The sequence below is a fragment of the Schistocerca piceifrons genome, chromosome 6 (genome assembly GCF_021461385.2).
Source record: "Schistocerca piceifrons isolate TAMUIC-IGC-003096 chromosome 6, iqSchPice1.1, whole genome shotgun sequence".
In the NCBI taxonomy this organism is placed as follows: domain Eukaryota; kingdom Metazoa; phylum Arthropoda; class Insecta; order Orthoptera; family Acrididae; genus Schistocerca; species Schistocerca piceifrons.
In genome coordinates, this window is record NC_060143.1 from 123462194 (window position 1) to 123482111 (window position 19918).

General features: G+C 39.5%; 1 protein-coding gene across 5 annotated transcripts in view; it reads left to right on the plus strand.

The window, feature by feature from the left end:
* The window catches only part of LOC124802465 (polycomb protein Sfmbt), a 297351-nt gene that overhangs the window by 269826 nt on the left and 7607 nt on the right, over positions 1-19918 (plus strand). For all 5 annotated transcript variants that reach the window (XM_047263252.1, XM_047263255.1, XM_047263253.1 and 2 more), the window contains 3 exons: positions 2038-2400; positions 6338-6489; positions 17948-18106. In XM_047263252.1, coding sequence (XP_047119208.1) covers positions 2038-2400; positions 6338-6489; positions 17948-18106 — 674 coding nt within the window. The remainder of the gene's footprint in view (positions 1-2037; positions 2401-6337; positions 6490-17947; positions 18107-19918) is intronic.

Below are 19918 nucleotides of genomic sequence, written 5' to 3' on the forward strand. Positions count from 1 at the left end.
TTGACAAGTTTCATTTAATAGTTTGTAATAATACCAATAAGCTTAATTTTCATGCCTTAGGGATTGACTGTCAGACAGAACACACACATTTTACCAGTAGGTCATCAAAAAAACTTCCTCAATTTTTTGATATTTGTTTTTGTAAGTGCATTCTCATTTGAACTTCATTAATCATATCTTTGAAAAAACAAACTGTTTAACTGAGTTATATTTTATTATGCATCAAATTTCTCCAGGCAGACAGTGATATTACAAACTAGTGCCCTTCACTTTCAGTATTTTCTTTCCAATAAAGGCTTGACTACTGCACTTGAGAGACCCTTTTAATTAATTTAGAGAGCTTTTCCTTATATACTGATTCCTGAATTCTTAGCAATGTCGGAAGTTTTCTTCTTGCTGTTTTAGTTTTTATTAAAGTGATGTGCACATAAGGATGCAGGTGGCAAACAGTACATAGTAGCTAGGTACACTGTTTGAAGTGCTGTGCCAGTCAATTACATCACTCTGGAACATCAATTTGGAACATGCTTCAATATAATGTTTATTTCAATCAGTGTGTACAAAACTGTGTAATAGCTATATTGGTCTCAACTGTCTAGTGATTGTCAGTAGCCCATAAATATTGCTTAGCTGATGGTTGGAATCTTCCAGTACACTCTACAATGAAAAGTTGACTCCTAGCATGTTTTGACTCAGCCACTGGCCATGCAATATTTATGGGCTATTGACAATGACTAGACAGTCAAGACTGGTAAAGCCACCAAACAGTTTTTTGAACATTGACTGAAATAAAATTTCTAGTGTAAAATAATACACTCACTCATCACTCATCTAATAACATAGCAAATGTGAATAAAAGTGCTTAGGGTGTACGTACATAGAACATATAGTGTTGCTTTTATCAGTGTAAGTATGACGAGTCTATTTAACCATCATGTTCATTTGGGTTACTTGAAGCAAATACTGAGTATCGCGTTATCAATCACTACTGATGGTTTTTCAACTATAAGTTTTCAAGATAGTCGGAGGCAAAAAACTGGTGTCCTCTTGTGGTGCATACCCCAATGTTGTCAGTGAACGAGGGGAAAGATGTGGAGTGTGTGGTCTGCACATAATTGGTATCACTGCACAGTATTCTACATCTCTCCCTAATTTCACATTTGTTTTTTTCTTAAATGAAGGAATATTAACTATACTGGTATTATCCTTTTTTTTCGCCACCTCAGATGCATATTTCTATGAAGACTAGTCTCAGTCAATATTTAATGTTTTTTCATGTGTATGTAGTTGCGTAAGAAACCCATTATATCCATACAGAACTACACATTACTCTGTCATCATAAAAATAAATATGAAGCTGAAATGAAGGATAAATTAAAATTTTGACATAGATGTGGAATCTCTCATTTTGAATATGTCTGCAGTAGTTTCATCCGTTTATTGCAAAAATAATGACAACAATCTGAACTCAACAGCCAGAGACTGAGTGTGTGTGTTTGTGTGTGTGTGTGTGTGTGTGTGTGTGAGAGAGAGAGAGAGAGAGAGAGAGAGAGAGAGAGAGAGATATTATTTCTAATGAAGGCCCTGTTAGCCGAAAGCTCACTTTCTGGCAGTCATTTTGTTGTGCCTGTCTGCGACTCACCATCTACGCTATGTTGTGAGTAACAGTTATTCTTCTCACAATATTGTTACATTCCGTACTGAATTTTTCATTGTTTGATATTGCAAAAATAAGTTGCCTTGAATTATTGTACTTCAGTTTGTTTAATGTCACCCTGGAGTGTTTTAGCGCATCAGATTTCCGTCCTTGGTGATCATGACATGAATAATTCGTTGCCATTGTGTCCCATGGAAAGATGCACATGCACACATTTGAAGTAGTACATTTAGTACTTCTGTTTTGATGTTATAGTTTGGTTGGTATACTGTTTATTCTTCTTTTTGGTTGTATAATTGTACATTAGCTACTCAGTACACTTAGAAGCGTAACACAGTCAGTAAATTGAGTTCTCAGGGATTCATTCTTCGTACGGGCAGGTAAAACCCCAAAAGGAGTGAGGAAGAAGCCAAGACGCAGACACAAACGTACTGCCATTACTGGTGGGAAGACATCTCCTGCGGGCTCATTGACAGGTGGCAGCCCTCCAGGTGGGAGAAGAGGTCCCACCTCGTCTCCTGCTACACTCTCAGCAGATATCGGTCTCATTGCCCAACAACATTCAGCCTCCAACCCTGTGCCTTCAACTGCAGTTGCACCTGTAACTGCAGCGACAGTGATGTCTACACCGATACACATGCAGACGATGCCTGCTGCAGTAACTTCTGCTATGCCAGAGAGGGATCGTCTACCTTTCCGTGAACCTGCACAGGCTACTAAACTCTCAATCGATCCTCTTACAGGTATGGCTTATCTTCCCTTTGAATTATTGTTGCTCTTAAAACTGTATACATTTATCTATTATTTGCATAGAATGCCAAGTTACAACCAGAGTTTGCTTCTTGTTAATTTGGTTAATTTAGAGACCCCAACACCATTGTAACTTGCTTCTCTGTACAAGCTATATTTTTAGAACTTAGTTGATGATTAACCAGAATTGTTGTATTTCTTGTTTATCCACATATGTCAGAATACAAATGTGTGTCAGAATGTTTTCTTGCATATTTATTCCTAAATGCTATTGCAGAGTTCTTGTCATACCTGTGGATTTCCATGTGGTTCTGCAAAGTTCACGCGCCATTGGAGTACTCCCCACAGCAACACAGAAAACTGTTGATTAAACACTATTATGACCTGTTTTAGCTAATTTTTGCATTCCATCCCTTTGGATGTAGGTGTCAAGTGAGCATCCCTCCACATATTTGTATCTTATGTCATATGTATGCCATCTTAAGATGAAATTGCTCCAGAAAATCTAGAAATTATTCACATGGCTCAGAGCACTATAGGACTTAACATCTGAGGTCATCAGTCCCCTAGAACTTAGAACTACTTAAACATAACTAACCTAAGGACATCACACACATCCATGCCTGAGGCAGGATTCAAACCTACGACCGTAGCGATCGCGCGGTTGTAGACTGTAACGCCTAGAACCGCTCAGCCACTCCAGCCGGCGACAATCTAGAGTTATCCGTATTTTTCCATGGCACCCTGTTCCCGATCCACCCCCACTGTTAGGGGCACTAGGGGACATTCTGTGGTAACAGCATATAAAAAGATGCTGTGACTTACCAAGCGGGAAAGTGCTGGTAGATAGACACAATAAAAAACACACAAACACACACACACACACAAATATCAAGCTTTCGCAACCCCTCGGTTGCTTCATCAGGAAAGAGGGAAGAAGAGGGAAAGACGAAAGGATGTGGGTTTTAAGGGAGAGGGTAAGGAGTCATTACAATCCCGGGAGCGGAAAGACCTACCTTAAGGGGGAAAAGGAACAGGTATACACTCGCGCGCACACACATCCATCCGCACATATACAAACACAAGCAGACATATGTAAAGGCAAAGAGTTTGGGCGGAGATGTCAGTCGAGGCGGAAGTACAGAGGCAAAGATGTTGTTGAGTGACAAGTGATGTACGAGGGGCGGCAACTTAAAATTAGCGGAGGTTGAGGCCAGGTGGGTAACGGGAAGAGAGGATATATTGAAAGGCAAGTTCTTAGTTTCAATATAATAAATTGTCCTGAGACTGAGAAGCTTATGTCCGTGAATCAGCTCAGTTTTAGAAAGCATCACTCCTGCAAAAGTCAGCTTGCCCTTTTTTTCACATGATGTACTGCAAACTATGCATGAAGGACAACAGACATATTCCATTTTTCTAGATTTCCAAAAAGCATTTGACACAATGCTCTACTGCAGACTGTTAACAGAGGTACGAACATGTGGAATAAGTTCCCAAATATGCTAGTGTCTCTAAGACTTTCAGGTAATGGAACCCAATATGTTCTGCTTGACGGCAGAAACAAGGTTATCATCAGGAGTGCCCAGGGAAGTGGGGTAGGATCACTGTTATTTTCTGTATATGTAAATGATCGTGTAAACAGGGTGGGCAGCAGTCCGCAGCTGTTTGTTGATGGTGCTGTGGTCTACAGGAAGCTGTTGCGGTTGGGTGACTAGGAGGATACAAGATAACTTAGACAACATTTCTAGGTGGTGTGATCTAAATTTCTAGTTGGTATGATGAATGTCAGCTGGCTCTAAATGTAAAAAAAAGTAAGTTAATACATATCAGTAGGAAAAACAAATCCTTAGTGTTCAGATACAACATTAATAGTGTCCTGCTTGCGGCTGGTCCTGGCACAGAGGTTCGAGTTCTCCCTCGGGCATATGTATGTGTGTGTTTGTCATTAGAATAATTTAGGTTAAGTAGTGTGTAAGCTTAGGGACTGATGACCTTAGCAATTAAGTCCCATAAGATTTCACACACATTTGAACATTTTTTGTCCTGCTTGATTATGTCACATTATTTAAATATATGGCTGTATTGTTGCAAAGTGATATGAAATGGAGGTAACATGTGAGGATTGAGGATTGTGGTAGAGAAGGTGAATAGGTGACTTATATTTATTGGAAGAATTTTGGGGAAGTGTGGTTCGTCTGTAGAGGGAACTGCTACAGTGTTTGGGATCTGTACCAGATTGTATTCAAGGAAGACATTGAAGCAATTCTGAGGTGGGCTGCTAGATGTGTTACTGATAGGTTCAGACAACACACAAGTGCTACAGAGATGCTTCAGGAACTCAAATGGGAACGCTTGGAGGGAAGGCAATGTTTTTTTCGAGGAGCACGATTGAAAAAATTTAGAGAACCGCCATTTGAGACTTAACTGCAGAATGATTCTATTGCCGCCAGCATACACTTTGCATAAGGATCATGAAGATAAAATACATGAAATTGGGTCTCGTACAGAGACATGTAGACAGTCATTTTTTCCCTCTCACTTTATTTGTGAGTGGAACGGAAAAGGAGATGACTAAAGGTGGTGCATGGTACCATCCATCCTGCACCATATGTTGGCTTGAGGACTATGTATATAGATGTAGATGTAGGCATTTATTTAATTTTTATAATAATTGTCAGTGGTGTTTTGACACAGCTGGAAGCATCTTCCTGTGATGATTTGCTATCAGCTTGGCTGTAAGTTGGTCTGACACTTCAACATCGGCAAACAGCACCAGAAGACTCCTCCACTGACATCAGGGGTCCATGTGAAACGTGAAACACACAGATAAACGTACACATTTGCTTAATATACTTAGTGTAACGAAATTGTTAATCATTTATTGAAACAAAATAACATTAACTGCTGTACTACATATTGTGAAGGCAGCATAATACTCAGTGGAATGGCTGCAAAATTGATTGAGTTTAACGTCCCCTCGACATTGAGGTCATTAGAGAGTAAAATTGAAATACTACACACTGTTGCTTTAAGAGTGGTGCATAGGGTGCTGTAATAAGTTTCCAGATTCTTCATTTAATACTACTTGTTGAAACTTTGTAAATAGGCTTCACATGGTAGTTTACGTCTGTCTTAAAGCATAAGCTGATTACGGTTTTTCATCTTTTCCATAACATTTGCCCATGAGTGAAATGAACCTGTGTCGTTTCATGCTGTTGTCCTTCATATGCATTAAATGTGCTCTTTTAATCCTGTTTGGTATGGGTCCCACAATATTCTAGGATGGGTCACGCAAATGTTTTGAAAGCAGTGTCCATTGTAGACTGAAGCATATCACCTGATTAACCTTATATAGATCATTTAGTGTTAATATAAGTAGGTAATTTTGCAGTCACAAATTATAATGTAAGGTATTACTTTTTGTGTGTGATAAAGATATGAAGCATATGACTGGATACACATTCAATTTTTGTCTGTGTATACAAAGTCACATTTCAAGGGACGCATCATTAGGAGCAGATTGAGAAACAAACACAGGTCCAGGGCAATTACCTAGGTAACAGTGAATTTTAATTTTATCATGCTTTGTCTGTGAGGAGAAAAGTTTGCGTGAAGGAATCGGAGCACAAGATAAATTAGTTTTTGTATTTATATCTTCTGAACAAACATTGGTGTTGTCACAAGACAGCTACTCATCACAAAAATAAGATGTTGATTAGTGTGTCATGGGGGAGGGGGCAGGGGGGACCCTTCGTATGTAAAGTGTGCTATTATTAACTTGCATTGCAGTAGTGATAGTTTTCATGCCTTTTACATTAGTGACCAGTGTAGCATTATAAAATACTTTGATAGTGATAATTTATAACAAAAATTGTGAAAGCTTTGTTTGTATTTCTTGCTCTATTATGTGATGACTGTGTTTCCTTCTAGGTGAAGGAGCATCATTATCACGGGAACCAGAAACTGCACAAGAGCCTGCAGGTCCTGACCAGTCACTCCCTGTGCCTTCTGAGCCAAGGCAGCCAGTGCCTATGGCACCCAGCGGAGGCCAGAATCATCCACGTTCCACGTCATACGTCAGTGTAAGTATTCGATACATAAAAATTAGAACTACTGTTCATAAAGATGAAACACATTTTATTTTTATTTGGTTTTATGTTCTTTTCTGATATCGAATTTAGAATTAGGCACAAGAACGAATTGAAAAATAGTACTTGGAAATTGTTTAACAATATATAAATATATTGGAAAAAATAAGAATGTTGTACAAAGACTGGTTTAACACAGTTCTCCACATAACTGTTTTCGCTTCTGCATAACAGGAACTTGCATAAATTCAGACCTGCTTATTGCATTTGAATCTTGATGTCCCTGAATAATTTTTAACCTGCTCAGTTCTTTCCATTTTCAGTTGAACTATTCCTTGAGATGTATCCATTTCCTTTCTTTTAGTCAGCGTGTGTCACTAGCACTATTTCCTCCAATTTTGTACAGTAGATCTTCACTGGTTATCCCGGTCTACCAACCTGATCTTCAACATTCTTCTGTAGCACCGCATTTCAAAAGCCTCTATGCTCTTCTTCTTCTTCCACTTTGTTACACTCAAAGTGGTCAAGTCGTGCAATAATCCCCTTGCGGTTGTACTCATCTGCCAGGTTCTTTGCCACCCAGCAGACAGCGACTTCAGTGAAGTTCTGTTGCTCATAATCAGTATTGTAAACTGCATTGTGCAAAATATGAAACATCTCTTATAAGGTTTGCAGATGAATCCTGTAGTTGTTTGAAATCACATGCCCAATTTCAAACATTTGTTGGCATTGTCATACTTCGTTCATCAATGAAGTTGACATAGTCTGCAGGGAAGAATATATGCAACATGCAGATGCTACTACAGCCCATGTAGCCTTTCATTTACACTCAGAAGATCTAATTCTGTATTCAACATATACTGGATATTTCACCTAGAAAATAAAAATGTGAAACTCATTGCTCCTTGTGTGTTGGTAACAGTTATAACCCCTATAAATCATTGACCATTACTATGTCTGCTGCTGCTGATGTGAAGGCTGTTCTGCATCGTTATGCCAGAGTTGTAAAATTTGAGGCTTCTTAGCCACCATAACACAGTGAGGGGACGTAGTTATTGTGCAGTACTTTTTTATCCAGCCTTTATTGAGTTCTGGTGTTGCAATTGTAATAATATGCAAGAAGACTTCAAAATGTGGAATCATCTTATGAGAGAGTTTGTTTTAGTAAGTATATGCCAGAATTCAAAATACGGAAATCTGAATCTTAAGATAAAAAGGACCTCACTTTCAAATTGTGTTATTTTACTCTAAAAGTACTTTCACAAAATTGATAAAAGCACTGACTAGTAAAAGGAAGGGATAATCTCCAGATACAACAGAAACTTAAATGAATGGAAGGGGCAAAAAGATTTATAAAATAGACTGTAATTGTTCTGATAATGTATGTAGAGGTGATGACTATGAACTTCCTTTCTGAAAATGTATAAACACTGACCATGCATGTGGATTTTATTATGATGGCATCTTATAAGGGTAAAGTTGTGGAATGATCTGGCAGATGGGGGAAACATAGGGTGGAGGCCGAGATACAGATTTGCTGCTTCTATGCAGCCAGCGAGAGAGCAGCAGGAAGACAATATGTTTGGAAGCAAGAGATGAAGGAATGCTGTCACATTGTCACGCCAGTACAGAAGTGAGATCCTCACTGTATTCAGAAAAGGAACAGCTGGCTGTAACCGTAACCTCAGAAACAGCACCATATTCAGAAGAAACAGCCGAATGTGTGTGACAATCAAGATTATAAATGTTCTGTCCATAAGAACACACAGACAATAACAGATACAGCACTTTATTACTTCTAGATTACTTGTACAAGAAGACATTTACCACGTAGTCTGATAAATATGGGCCCAATGTCAACTATGGCTGAGGGCGAGGTTGGCCAGACCCGCCCCTATAAGCCATCAGCCAGTCAGTAGAGTGCCTTGTGGAGAGGCTGTACATACATCCAGAAGTGGCAGTCCCTGCCAATGCTAGCGTCTTTTGATTTCTATAGTGCACTATACAATGGCGCCCCCAGATTGTGGGTGTGGAATCTGCGCAGGTCACTACAAAAGTAGTTACGAAGCAGATTGGAAGCACAGATGGAGCATGAGTTGGTTAACCTGTTGGATGAGGTGGGTGACCTGCTTGTGATGTCCTAATGAAAACACATAACCTCCTCTCAATCAAAATTGGCGTCTGGGCTGACAAACACCCAGGATAATGCATCCTTGTTGATATGGTACCCATTGGGGCGAAAATGAACCAGGTCCACAGCGAAAATGAACAAGGTCCACAGCTGCAACCTGTGGGATGCCTTATCCAGGACCCAGGTGGGTGGACTAAATAACAAAACTAACGGTGTATGGTCCATAATGAATTGGAATTTAGTACCATACAAGAAAACATGAAATTTAATGACCACTTCTTTCTCAACCCGAGAGTAGTGGACCTGTGCTGGACTGTGAATTTTCAATGCAAAAGCCAGTGGGTGCTCTGAGTCGTCCGCATTCTGATGGGCGAGGATTCTCCCATGTCGTACTGCAAGGCATTTATTCAATTGGTTCTCTGGTACTTCTAGTATGTTAATGAAGAAGAAGTGAAGACATTCTATGGTTTGTCAGAATCAAAAGTAACTAGATACGGTGTTGACCTGAGGCTGTCCTTCGATGCGGCGAAGCCCTGGTCACACGCCAGAGACTACACGATGGAAGCACACTAGTGTACACATAGATAGAGAGGGTGTGTAATGGTGGATCCCATGGGAAAGCCAGCAGTTCTTACAGTGACAAAGGACACGGCAGGTCCTTAATGCTCTGACCAGACTCAACAGGGGTTAGACTACCTGTAGTAATGTGTTGTGGCACAGATACTCGAGAGATGATTGGGAAAATTTAGACTTCAGCAAATTGCAACACAGACCCATGGCCTGGAGTTTTTGACAAAGAGTGCTGAGATTGTGCAGGTGGTTGCTTGTAGTATGTCCCGTAACAGCAGTGTCTTCCAGGTAGTATGGAACAGTGGACATGATCTGTTCTATATAGTTTTGCAAATTTGGGGAGGGATGACAGTAAAAGTAATAGACCAAGTCACTGATCTATAGGTAATAAGGTCAGCCATGAATAGCCAAAGCAATGGAATTTGCTGTTTACCATATCCCCATAGGTATCTGTGTACTGGCAACAGTGGGGAGAGCCAAGGCTTGAATATGTTTGAGCGTGAAGCAGGGAAACTGCCACGCCAGTCATGTCGTGAGAGAACCAAAATCTTGATAAAAAGCTTGTTGGAATCCCTATCAGGAACCAGCCCTGACTTTGATGTTTTCTGAATATCCATATCCCTGTTAAAGCTGTTTGTACGAGGGTTGTTTCAGAAATAAGGTTACTACATTTTTTTTTAGACACGAAGAATTTTTTATTTGAAAATACGATTACACCATTGGAAACGTTGATCTTTTAAGATATTTTTCCACATAGTCCCCATTTTTTTCTATTCATTTTTTCTGTCAAGTAATCCACTTTTGCATTCCCACCTCAAAGAAGTCTGCTGCCAACCCGTTGAGAAACTTGGAAACTTCTCTGTCTCACCTAGGTGCTCCTTTAATTTCGGAAACAGATGGAAATCGCTGGGTGCCAAATTGGGGCTGTAAGGTGGGTGGTCAATGACACCCAACCAAATTTGTCGATTAACTCCTTCACTTGTTGCAACACATGTGGACAGGCATTGTCGTGGTGCAGCCTTACGCCTTTGCTGAGTTTTCCCCTACGACGATTTTGGATTGCCCGTCTTAGCTTTTTCAAGGTCTCGCAGTAACCTCTTGAGTTTATAGTGGTCCCTCTAGGCATAAAATCAATGAGCAGTACACTACAACGGTCCCAAAACACCGATACCATGATTTTTCCTGCTGACAGCTGCTGCTTAAACTTCTTTGGTGATGGTGATCTGGTGTGTTTCCATTGGCGCAATTGTTGTTTTGTTTCCGGAGTAACGTAATGGCACCACAATTCATCCCCCATAACAGTGGAATCGAGGAAGTCTCACTTATTCTCGTCGCATTCACTCCAAAACTTCTCAAGCACAGTCGACGTGCTGCTGTTTGTGGACTCCTGAAAACGTGCAGCAGCCAGCACGCGCACACCTTGTGGTAGCGTAGCCTTTCATTCAATATCCTGTCAATTGGAGCTTCAGAAGCCTCAGGAATTTGAGCAGCCAGTTGCCAGATGGTGATTCGCCGATCTTCGAGCAAGATTTGCTAAACTTTCACCACAGCTTCGTCGGAGATCGGCGGCCTCCCGCTTCGTTGTTCGGCGTGGATGTCCTTACGGCCGTTGGCAAACTCCCTACACCATTTGCAGACGTGTTGAATGCTTATACCCATTTCCCCATACACTTCACTCAACTGCCGATGAATTTCTACAGGTGCTAACTTTCTTGGGTGCAAAAATCAAATGACCACACGAATTTCACACCTGGCGGTGACGGGGATGACGGGCCCCATCGCTTATGGCTGTCAGGCCAGTACTGATTGTTGCAGAGCCACGCTGGTTGTTGGACTCGAGATGGGGGATCTTGCAAAGATCTCGCAAACACAGTGGTGTTGGCAGATTTCGCATTGCACCATGCACGATAAGGGTACAGAGTTGGGAACCTTACTTTTGAAACAACCCTCGTATGCTACGAGCAATGTCATCATCCCTGGATACAATGGATGCAGTCAGATCACACTGTACTGCCACAATGTCACACCCGGCTTCCAGCTGGCGATCAGTGGTGTGTGAAACCTCGTACTAGTGGGTAATGGACAAAACCTCTTTGAGGGAAGGATTTTTTAATTTGAGGGCCCATTGTGGGACTTCCTTATCTGGAGCAGAATGGACGATAACAATGTGAACTGCAAAGTCCACATACAACTATTTTGACTTGCCCGTGACAAAAATGGCACTTAAGATTAAGACTGAGGAGGGTCAGTGGCCCAGGCACGATTAAGACTGATGAGACTGCTTCTCACATTGGTAGAACTCAACCCTAGCGGCCATGACATGCTTGGGGTGGTGATAATAGGAAGGCAGCAATGAGTATGAATTGTCAAATGACAACAAGAAAGGTTTGTGCGATGGGGCCAACTGCTGCAACACCTGATACAAGGTGGGAGAAATCCATGACAAAAACATATGTCCACATCTTTGGCATGGAAGGCACAAAAATGGTGCAGTAGGTGGTGATTGTACACTTCTCAGTCTTCTGCTACCTCATCAGAAAGTGGGAACGAAGGAGGAAACATAGCAGGAGATGGAGTGGGATGGGGGGGGGGGGGGGGGGGGGGGCGGCACCAGTGACGGCACAGACTGTTGCATGACTGTAAGAAGTTCCATGTGTTGATGTGCCAACATTTGAAGCATAGGCTCCACATCACAACAAAATATGAAAACCAACTGCACAACGAAACACTTGGGATAACAACCCTACTCATCACCAATGTGTTCTAACAACAAGAACACACAGATAATAACAGACAAAACATTTTATTATCTGTAGAATACTTGTACAAGAAGACACGGAGTGGATTCACTGCTGATCCGATAAACATAGGCAGAATGTCAGCATATGACTGAGAGCAAGGCTGGCCAGGCGCAACTCTGTAAGCCGTCGGCAGTCCGGTAGTGTGTACTGCAGAGAGGCTCTGCCAGTGCTAGCATCTTCAGACTTTTGTGGTGCACAGTACAACTAGGCACCTGAATCGCAGGAGTGGAATCTATGCAGGTCACTACTATAAATTTCGTTGTTGCACAAGTATGGAAATACATTGCCTCATTTCACTTCTCATTGTGAGTATTAGAAACATATTGTTGTGACTGATAGTAGCACCGATACTATAGATTAGTGGTAAATTATTGCTAACAGAAATATGTTCACACAGAACACTTGAAATGCAACATAACAAGTGAAACGTGAGCTTTGACAATGTCACTAATGCTGCTACTGTTTACGGCAGTGTTGAGTTTCAAGGCTACAGTGTTGATACAGAGCTATACAATTTCTTGCAATTCATCTGTGGGGAGCAGAGATGATGCTGAGAGGCAATTGTTGTCATTGAGCTTGCTTATGTTATCAGTGCTGTAAGAACTGTAAATTGCAGCAATTGATAATGGATGCCAATTACAACCATGACTCTATTAAGAAACATGGATATAAGAGTTCACAGCAACAATTTGTTCACACAGACAATGTGACATTAACTTTTAAGTTAATTTTCCAACTGCATACATTGCAGAATTCAAAGCAAGTACTGGGTGGCGTATGAGGATGATGAAGAGGGCTGGGCTTGTGTTGTAAAGCAGAACACCACTAGCTCAGTGAATTTCCATGGCATATGACAAAAGCTGGTTGCAATTATTATTATTAATTATTATTATTATTATTATTATCATCTTCTTTCCTTTCTCAGACCTTAGGTCTGGTTAAAAATGGAAAGTGACACGGACCTTGATCAAGCGTGACTTCCTTTTAACTGTATGGTACATGTTACATTGCATTTAGGAACTATTGGGTAATTGAACATGTATCAATAATTACAGATTTCTGTAGTTGTATATACAAGTTTGAATGTAGCTGTATTGTGTTGATGTACTGGTGGATATTGTGTGGTATGACTCCTTTAGTTGATAGTATAATTGGTATAATGTCAACTTTATCCTGATTCCACATGTCCTTGACTTCCTCAGCCAGTTGGATGTATTTTTCAATTTTTTCTCCTGTTTTCTTCTGTATATTTGTTGTATTGGGTATGGATATTTCGATTAGTGGTGTTAATTTCTTCTTTTTATTGGTGCGTATGATGTCAGGTTTGTTATGTGGTGGTGTTTTATCTGTTATAATGGTTCTGTTCCAGTATAATTTGTATTCATCATTCTCCAGTACACTTTGTGGTGCATACTTGTATGTGGGAACATGTTGTTTTATTAGTTTATGTTGTATGGCAAGTTGTTGATGTATTATTTTTGCTACATTGTCATGTCTCCTGGGGTATTCTGTATTTGCTAGTATTGTACATCCGCTTGTTATGTTGTTTGTAAAGTCTGCATTTATCTGTTGTGGTATTGGGATCTTTAATAATATGCTTGCTGTAATATCTGGTGTTTATTGTTTGATCATGTATTGCAATCATGAATCCTTCCGTCTCACTGTATATATTGCCTTTTCTTAGCCATGTGTTGGATGCGTCTTGACCGATGTGTGGCTGTGTTAGATGATACGGGTGCTTGCCATGTAGTGTTTTCTTTCTCCAATTTACTTTCTTCGTGTCTGTTGATGTTATGTGATCTAACGGGTTGTAGAAGTGGTTATGAAATTGCAGTGGTGCAGCCGATGTATTTATATGAGTGATTGCTTTGTGTATTTTGCTAGTTTCTGCTCGTTCTATAAAGAATTTTCTTAAATTGTCTTCCTGTCCATAATGTAGGTTTTTTTATGTCGATAAATCCCCTTCCTCCTTCCTTTCTGCTTAATGTGAATCTTTCTGTTGCTGAATGTATGTGATGTATTCTATATTTGTGGCATTGTGATCGTGTAATTGTATTGAATGCTTCTACGTCTGTGTTACTCCATTTCACTACTCCAAATGAGTAGGTCAATATTGGTATAGCATAAGTATTTATAGCTTTTGTCTTGATTCTTGCTGTCAATTCTGTTTTCAGTATTTTTGTTAGTCTTTGTCTATATTTTTCTTTTAGTTCTTCTTTAATATTTGTATTATCTATTCCTATCTTTTGTCTGTATCCTAGGTATTTATAGGCATCTGTTTTTTCCATCACTTCAATGCAGTCGCTGTGGTTATCCAATATGTAATCTTCTTGTTTAGTGTGTTTTCCCTTGACTATGCTGGGATGTTTGAGTCCATTACTGTATTTTCTTCTTCTTCTTCTTCTTCTTCTTCTGATTGCACATCATTTTGTTCCAGTATTTGTTGTGCTTGTTGTTTGATGTTTTCTAATTCTGACTGGGGTATCCTGTTATTTTTGATTATTACACAGATCTGATCAGCTAGTCGTTGTTCTGTTAAAAATTTTAATTCTGGTTATCTGGTAATAAATTTTGTGTATACTTGTGATCTGTATCCAGTTGTGTTGGTTCCTAAGTTTGTTGCTTGGTAATAACAGAACATGAGGTGTCAGTTAACTTCATCTGACCATCCCATCTTCTGCCTTTGTTTTCCTTCTAGAGTGGTTGCAGGAAGCATATCCTGCAAAACACTTCTATTTGGGCTTAAATCATTTTCTGTGTGGCTAGCAGTGTTGTTACCATTGTGGACGGGCATAGGGTTCAAGCGTCGTCCCCGACCGTGACAGAGCTTGTCTGAGGCTTCATTAGTTCTGTCCTGGACCAACTAGTCACACTAAAAGGGGGGTTAGCCCTATTAGTGGTTTGTTCTTTTCGTCGCCTTTTATGACTGGCAGAACATACCGAAGGCCTATTCTTTTTCCGGGCCTCCACGGGGTTTATTATTATTATTATTATTATTATTATTATTATTATTATTATTATTATTATTTTACTGTGCTGTCAAATGATGTTGATGTGAAGAGCGTTAAAAGTGGCCCTATAAGAAGTTCCGGCAGAGAAAATGCCAGAATAACAGTAATGCTGGATGTACTATCAGATGGAAAGAAGCTCCCCACATATGTGATTCTTTGCAGGGGAAAGACACCAAAAGAAAAACTGGCTCCTGGAACTTATCTGTAGATTCCAAGAAAAGGAATGGATGACTGACGGCCTGATGCTAGATTTGTTGCAAGTTCATCCCTTAAATTTCACCCATTCAGCCGCATAAACTTGATTTCTTCTTTTCTGATATTTCAGCAGTATATCTTCTGGCCATCTTCAAAGTGAGCCAACTGATGCTCACGAAGAGTGCGCATGAATTGAATCTCTCTCTACACAGGCAACCCATGGTGGGATATTGGTGTGTAATTATTAGATGCTTTGTAGCAACGTCTTTGACAGTTTATTAAAGAAAGTGCTGGGTTTCATAATTTGTCTAGGTTGAAATCACTATCTTTGTTAATTAAATTCTTCACCAAACAAATTATGACTGCTTCTTTCAACATAGAGATCCAGAATTATGAAGCTGACTCTTAGAATTTCAACATTCTCGTGCACCATAATGGACAAATTGATACAGTGACGTGCCACAGTCGAATTACTGGGCTATAAAGGTACATTTACATAGGCCATAAAAGTTGCATATTGCAGACAATGTTGTCCGGCAACATTGTGGCCATATGTATTGCAGCCACATCTGTGACAACATTACTGGCTGCTGTAGCCCAGCAGTGTTTGGGACTATACATTTACAAGACAACATGGACAAACAAACCTACTACAAGTGAGTGCTGCACTCCTACTTTTACATCACGCAAGGGATAACATTAGAAATACCAGGAGAAATCAGTCTTTTGTAGGTGCATTCTTTTTTAAATAAGCAGAAAGTTTCAGAAAATTTGTCTTGTGAATTGTTGCTGGGTACTCACTTTTTCCAGACTGTTGGAACAAAGTTTTGAGTATCTTGTACAAACAATTCTTATGAGAATTGCTAAAGCTGATACAAATATGAGAGTGTTTATGTTGCACTCACTTTTCAGTTTTTAACTACTGGTCCATTCGTCATTTGTACAGAAGTTTAATGTACCTCTTTAAAGTGAACTGTTCATCAGTGAGCCTCTTGGTACCAGATGTATACAATGTTTTGGCATGACCGAAGAATTTCATTAAGGCAAGTCTGAAGTAAGAATACAATTTTTTATTTTCATTTTATTTTTGTTCACCAGTACACATTACTTTTTAAACTATCAGTTCCTGCTTCAAACTTGTCTGAAGATAGTAAGAGACTCATTGTATCAAATTCAAAACATGTGGAAGTAGAGGCACACTCTTCATATGCAACTTTTTTGTCTTGCATTTAGCATAGGTTCGGGGCTTCAGAATTTTTTGTATGGTTCATCAAGTGTGATTTCAAGCTCATTGGCAACTACTTACCAACTTTACTTTTTGATATTGCGATCTTTGTATGTATTACTTTCAACATCCCAAATCTTAGGTCATAGATGAATCACATTTACGAAATTTATATTATTGTTTTCTCATTGTCCTCTTTTACATTGCTGAACACAAGAAGTTACCAACAACAAATGACTAACAAAACAGGTGAAGCGCAAATTTCCAAACGAAGTGGAAACGATATTATGTGAATGCAGTGCTGTCGGTGAGAGACATAGGAAACATTAGGTGAGAGCGAGAGGGAAGCTACAGGCAAGGGCAGAGAGACAGATTGCCCTGCAATATGATATATCCTCCACCCTTGGTGGAGACACCAGCATCTCCTCTGCAACCACCTGGAACAGCTTGCAACATTAGCAGTACTGCCCAGCCATATTGCACAATTGCCATGTATTGCAGCCACAGGGTTGTCGGCAGCACTATTGCCATAAAATACAGACCATGTAAGAGTCGGGTATATCTCGGTGTTTGTAACAGAATACCAGTTGCCTCTGCTAGACAGAAGGAAAATGTTGATGCTGGATTCTTTCAGAGGACACTGCACCTGGGAATAAGGGCCTGATAGAAAAAACAACAGAGCTAATGATAATTCCTATTAGCACAACCCTACAACTTCAGATAATGGATGTTGTTGGAAGTAGACCTTTTTTATGACTTACTGTGAGCTTTACAGTGGGTTTCTCGTACAAGGAAACCATGTCCTCACTCCAGAGGGGGAAGTTTGAAGAAACCCTTAATACACTCAATGGGCCGGCATATCCTTACTGCCTGGGGCAGAATTTGGAATGACTCTGTTGAGAAAGGATTCAAAAAATGCTGCATTACTAATGCTATGATGACTCAGGAGTGTCAGGTAGAAAGAAATGTCAGTTGGCTTACAAAGGAAGGAAATGGGGGTGGTGGTGGTGGTTAAAAATAATTATACCATGGATGACTGCAGTAGAGAGTAAAAAAAAAAAAGAAAGTGAAGATAAAAATTAATGTAAACCATCTCTTTTTGTTATATTATTTCTCCTTGTACTGTAAAAATGCAGAAATCAATCAATGGTATCAGTATAGAATAGGTGCAATGTTAGCTTTTTAGGCAGGTGCTTTATTTCAGTAAAACAGTTTGTAATTTTGATTATTTAGAACGTGTTAAAATTTGCTCAAGGCACCTTATAATAAAAGGGAGGTTATTCTATACTGGGGAAATATAGTACATCCTTTAGATTGAAATTGTGTGTCTGTTATTCCCATCTATTACTCCCACCTCCTTTGGACTTGTTTGATTCGTTTAAAGATATTCTTATGTATTCAGTTTTTGTGCTCTATTTCCCATTGCCTACTGCATAGTACCCAGATTATTTGTAGTGTTAACATCAGTATTTATTAATTTGTTGATTTAGGAATTAATTGTAATTGACTTTGTTTTCAGACCACAAGTTCAAGCACAAAACTTATTCCACGGTTGGTTGATGCAAATAGTCCCTCCGAGCCTGGTGAGCTGGCACCTGCTCAGTGGGATGTGTGCGATGTTGCACAGTTCCTTAGGGTTAATGATTGTGCAGCATACTGTGAAAGTTTCAGTAAACAGGTAGGTTTCATGGGAAAAAATTAGTCGTATTGAGCTAAATGATTTATTTGTGCATCTTGATAAATCTTTCATTAGATACATAAAACCAGTTGATAAGCCTTACATATTTTTACAAGTTCTGATATACTCAGTTAAACTTTATAAAAAAAAGGTAGTAGCCCAAGCATTTGGCCGGCCGGGGTGGCCGAGCGGTTCTAGGCGTAACAGTCTGGAACTGCGCAACCACTACGGTCATAGGTTTGAATCTTGCCTCGGGCATGGATGTGTGTGATGTACTTAGGTTAGTTAGGTTTAAGTAGTTATAAGTTCTAGGGGACTGATGACCTCAGAAGTTAAGTCCCATAGTGCTCAGAGCCATTTGAACCATTTTGAACCAAGCATTTGAAACAAGAACGCAACTTGAGAGGGAAGAAGGAGAGGTATTTTGAGTGTGTTAGTGGAACTGTACGCATTTGTAAAACTTGGGAGCAAGAGTGTTCACACTCATTTTAATAATAAGAGTTTAGTGAAGTATCTTCAAAAAACGAAATCCTGAAGAACTGTGATAACTGCAGAGGAATAAGCGTATTGCGCTAGCCATATAAAATTTTTGCCATCGCCATCAAACATAAATTGTACAGACACTAGAAACCCATCATGAGTGATGAGCAGAATGGCTTTCAAAAAGAAAGATTGTGCTGTGATTGTTATTTTTCATTGAAATTACTAGTGGAAAAAAAACATAGAAAATTCATTTAGAAACACACATTGTCTTCATCAGCTTCAAAAAAGCTTTTGATAAAGTCAGTAGAAGCAAACTATTACAGATTCTGGCAGATGATCATGTTTCCCAGTGACCTATCGAAAATACATTCAAAAAAATTTAATCAATGGCAAGAAAGAGGATAAATTAAGAGATTGGGGCAGAATGCATGCAGGAATAAGGCGGGGATGTGGCCTTTCACCACTCCTATTTATTATATGAATAAAATCATCCAAGAGTGGAGACATGCCTCGAGACTTCCCGAGACACAAATCTAGGCGCTTTACTTTTTGCAGATAATTCAGGTCTTGTAGCATCTTCAGAGGATGACCTGCAGCCTTATGTACGCAATTGGCAAATTATGTCAGAGAAATACAACATGGACATAAATGCCAAAAAAACACATTATGTCTTCTGCAGGAAATACCCAGTACAAAGTAAAATCTGCTTAAAAAATAAAATTTTAGAAACAGAAACATTTAGGTTATAAACTATCCTTTCTGGAAGATAGAGACCAGGTATACAAAAACTATGGGAGTCATTAATAATGTAATGAAACCTTCCCTAGTCAAAAAGCACAACATAATAAATCTTATTAATTCTTGACAAGACCTACACTGTGCTATGACAGTGAAGCCTGGACAATGAAGGCAAAATACGCGAAAAGTTAACAACCTGTGAAATGAGTTTCTTGAGATGAACAGCTTGTTACACCAAATGGTATCACAAAAGGAATGAAGATGTGTTGAAGGAACTTAAAATGGAACATATCAACATTATATCCAGTATTATAAAAACAACTGCAGAAAACATCTATGACAAATGAGCTCCAAGAGAACACCAGAATCCATTGTACCCTACCACTCTGACGGAGTAAGATCACTAGGTTGAACAGTGAAAAGATGGCAGGAGAACTTCTCGATGAGACCATAACAGTTTAAAGAGGCCTAACACTTTGAATTAAGATGATGATTATGTTGTAACCCTATGCAGTGAGCATGTGTAATGCAAAGTAGCTGAATATAAGCCAGGCCCCAACGCTACTCTAATGTTAATGGGACTTATGAATT